At 61.4% G+C, this 1,154-nt stretch overlaps 1 protein-coding gene across 1 annotated transcript in view; it reads right to left on the reverse strand.

The window, feature by feature from the left end:
* The window catches only part of NGA_0491100 (heavy metal p-type atpase), a gene marked incomplete at both ends in the record, with an annotated part of 2,117 nt that overhangs the window by 915 nt on the left and 48 nt on the right, over window positions 1-1,154 (reverse strand). Inside the window, one exon of the mRNA XM_005853416.1 lies at window positions 1-1,154. This exon is cut by the window's left edge and continues 112 nt beyond it; it is cut by the window's right edge and continues 48 nt beyond it. Within this exon, the coding sequence (XP_005853478.1) occupies window positions 1-1,154 (1,154 nt within the window).

Genomic DNA, 1,154 nt, shown 5'->3' on the forward strand with positions numbered 1-1,154 from the left:
AAGTCGGTCAGGGCCTGAACGACAGCCTCCGCCTCAGGACGAGGTTGGTCGAGTATCTCGATCCGAGCGGCGATCTTTCCATCGAAGGCGGCCCATACCACATTTTTTCCTCGGGTTTCGGCGTCCTTGGCCGCTTTAAGTGCAGCTGGAGAGGGAGGCAAAGCGTGGACTTCTGCAAGCCATGCCCGTGTACCAACGGCAACTTTGCGCTTGCCGACGCGACAGAGAAGGCCTTTTCCTGAGAAGGCATGAAAGTCTTGAGGCTCCACCAGAGGTGGAAAGAAAGCAGGGACACGAAGAGGGACGGAAGAAGGTGGAGACGACGATGGCGAGAAGGAGGAGGCAAGCGAGGAATAGTACCGCACAATGCACTTCGCCACGGGATGCTCCGAGCCTCTTTCAGCACTAGCCACAGCCCACACGGTGGAAGCAAATAAGGAAAAAGAAGAAGCTGCTTGCACCCCTTCCCCTCGGCCCTCCTGTTCCTCCTTTGTCTCGTCCTCCAACAGCACGAACCGGTCCACTGCCAGCTGCCCCTGCGTCAGGGTCCCCGTTTTATCGAACACAACTGCCGATAGGCGGTACGCCTTCTCCAAGGCCTCCCCGCCCTTGATCAAAATACCGTTTGCCGCCCCCACCCCTGTGCCCACCATTATGGCAGTGGGCGTGGCCAGCCCCATGGCACACGGGCACGCCACAACCATCGTCGAGACTCCTAAAGTCAGTGCCAAGACGAAGGGAGACACCTTCCCTGTGGCAGTCTGCTCCGACGGGAGCCAGGAGTCGGGGATCCAGCCAAGGTAGAGGGCGGCAAACCAGCCCGTGAAGGTCAGGAGGGAGATGGCCAGCACGGCAAGCGCGAAGGAGCCGGCAATCCGATCCGCCAGGGCCTGGATGGGTGCCTTGGAGAGCTGGGCGTCCTCCATGAGACGAATGATCTGCCGTAGCGTCGAGTCCTCGTCGATGCCCGTGACGCGCATGACGAAGAGGCCCTCCGTGTTCAGACTCCCGCCTACGACCCGGTCCCCCGCCTGCTTGGTCACAGGCAGCGACTCCCCGGTGATCAAAGCCTCGTCCACGAAGCCCTCGCCACGCAGAACCACCCCATCCGCCGGCACCTGGGTGCCTCGGACTACTTTCAACAGGTCCCCCCG

Source organism: Nannochloropsis gaditana (genome assembly GCF_000240725.1).
Source record: "Nannochloropsis gaditana CCMP526 unplaced genomic scaffold scaffold902, whole genome shotgun sequence".
Taxonomy (NCBI): Eukaryota; class Eustigmatophyceae; order Eustigmatales; family Monodopsidaceae; genus Microchloropsis; species Microchloropsis gaditana.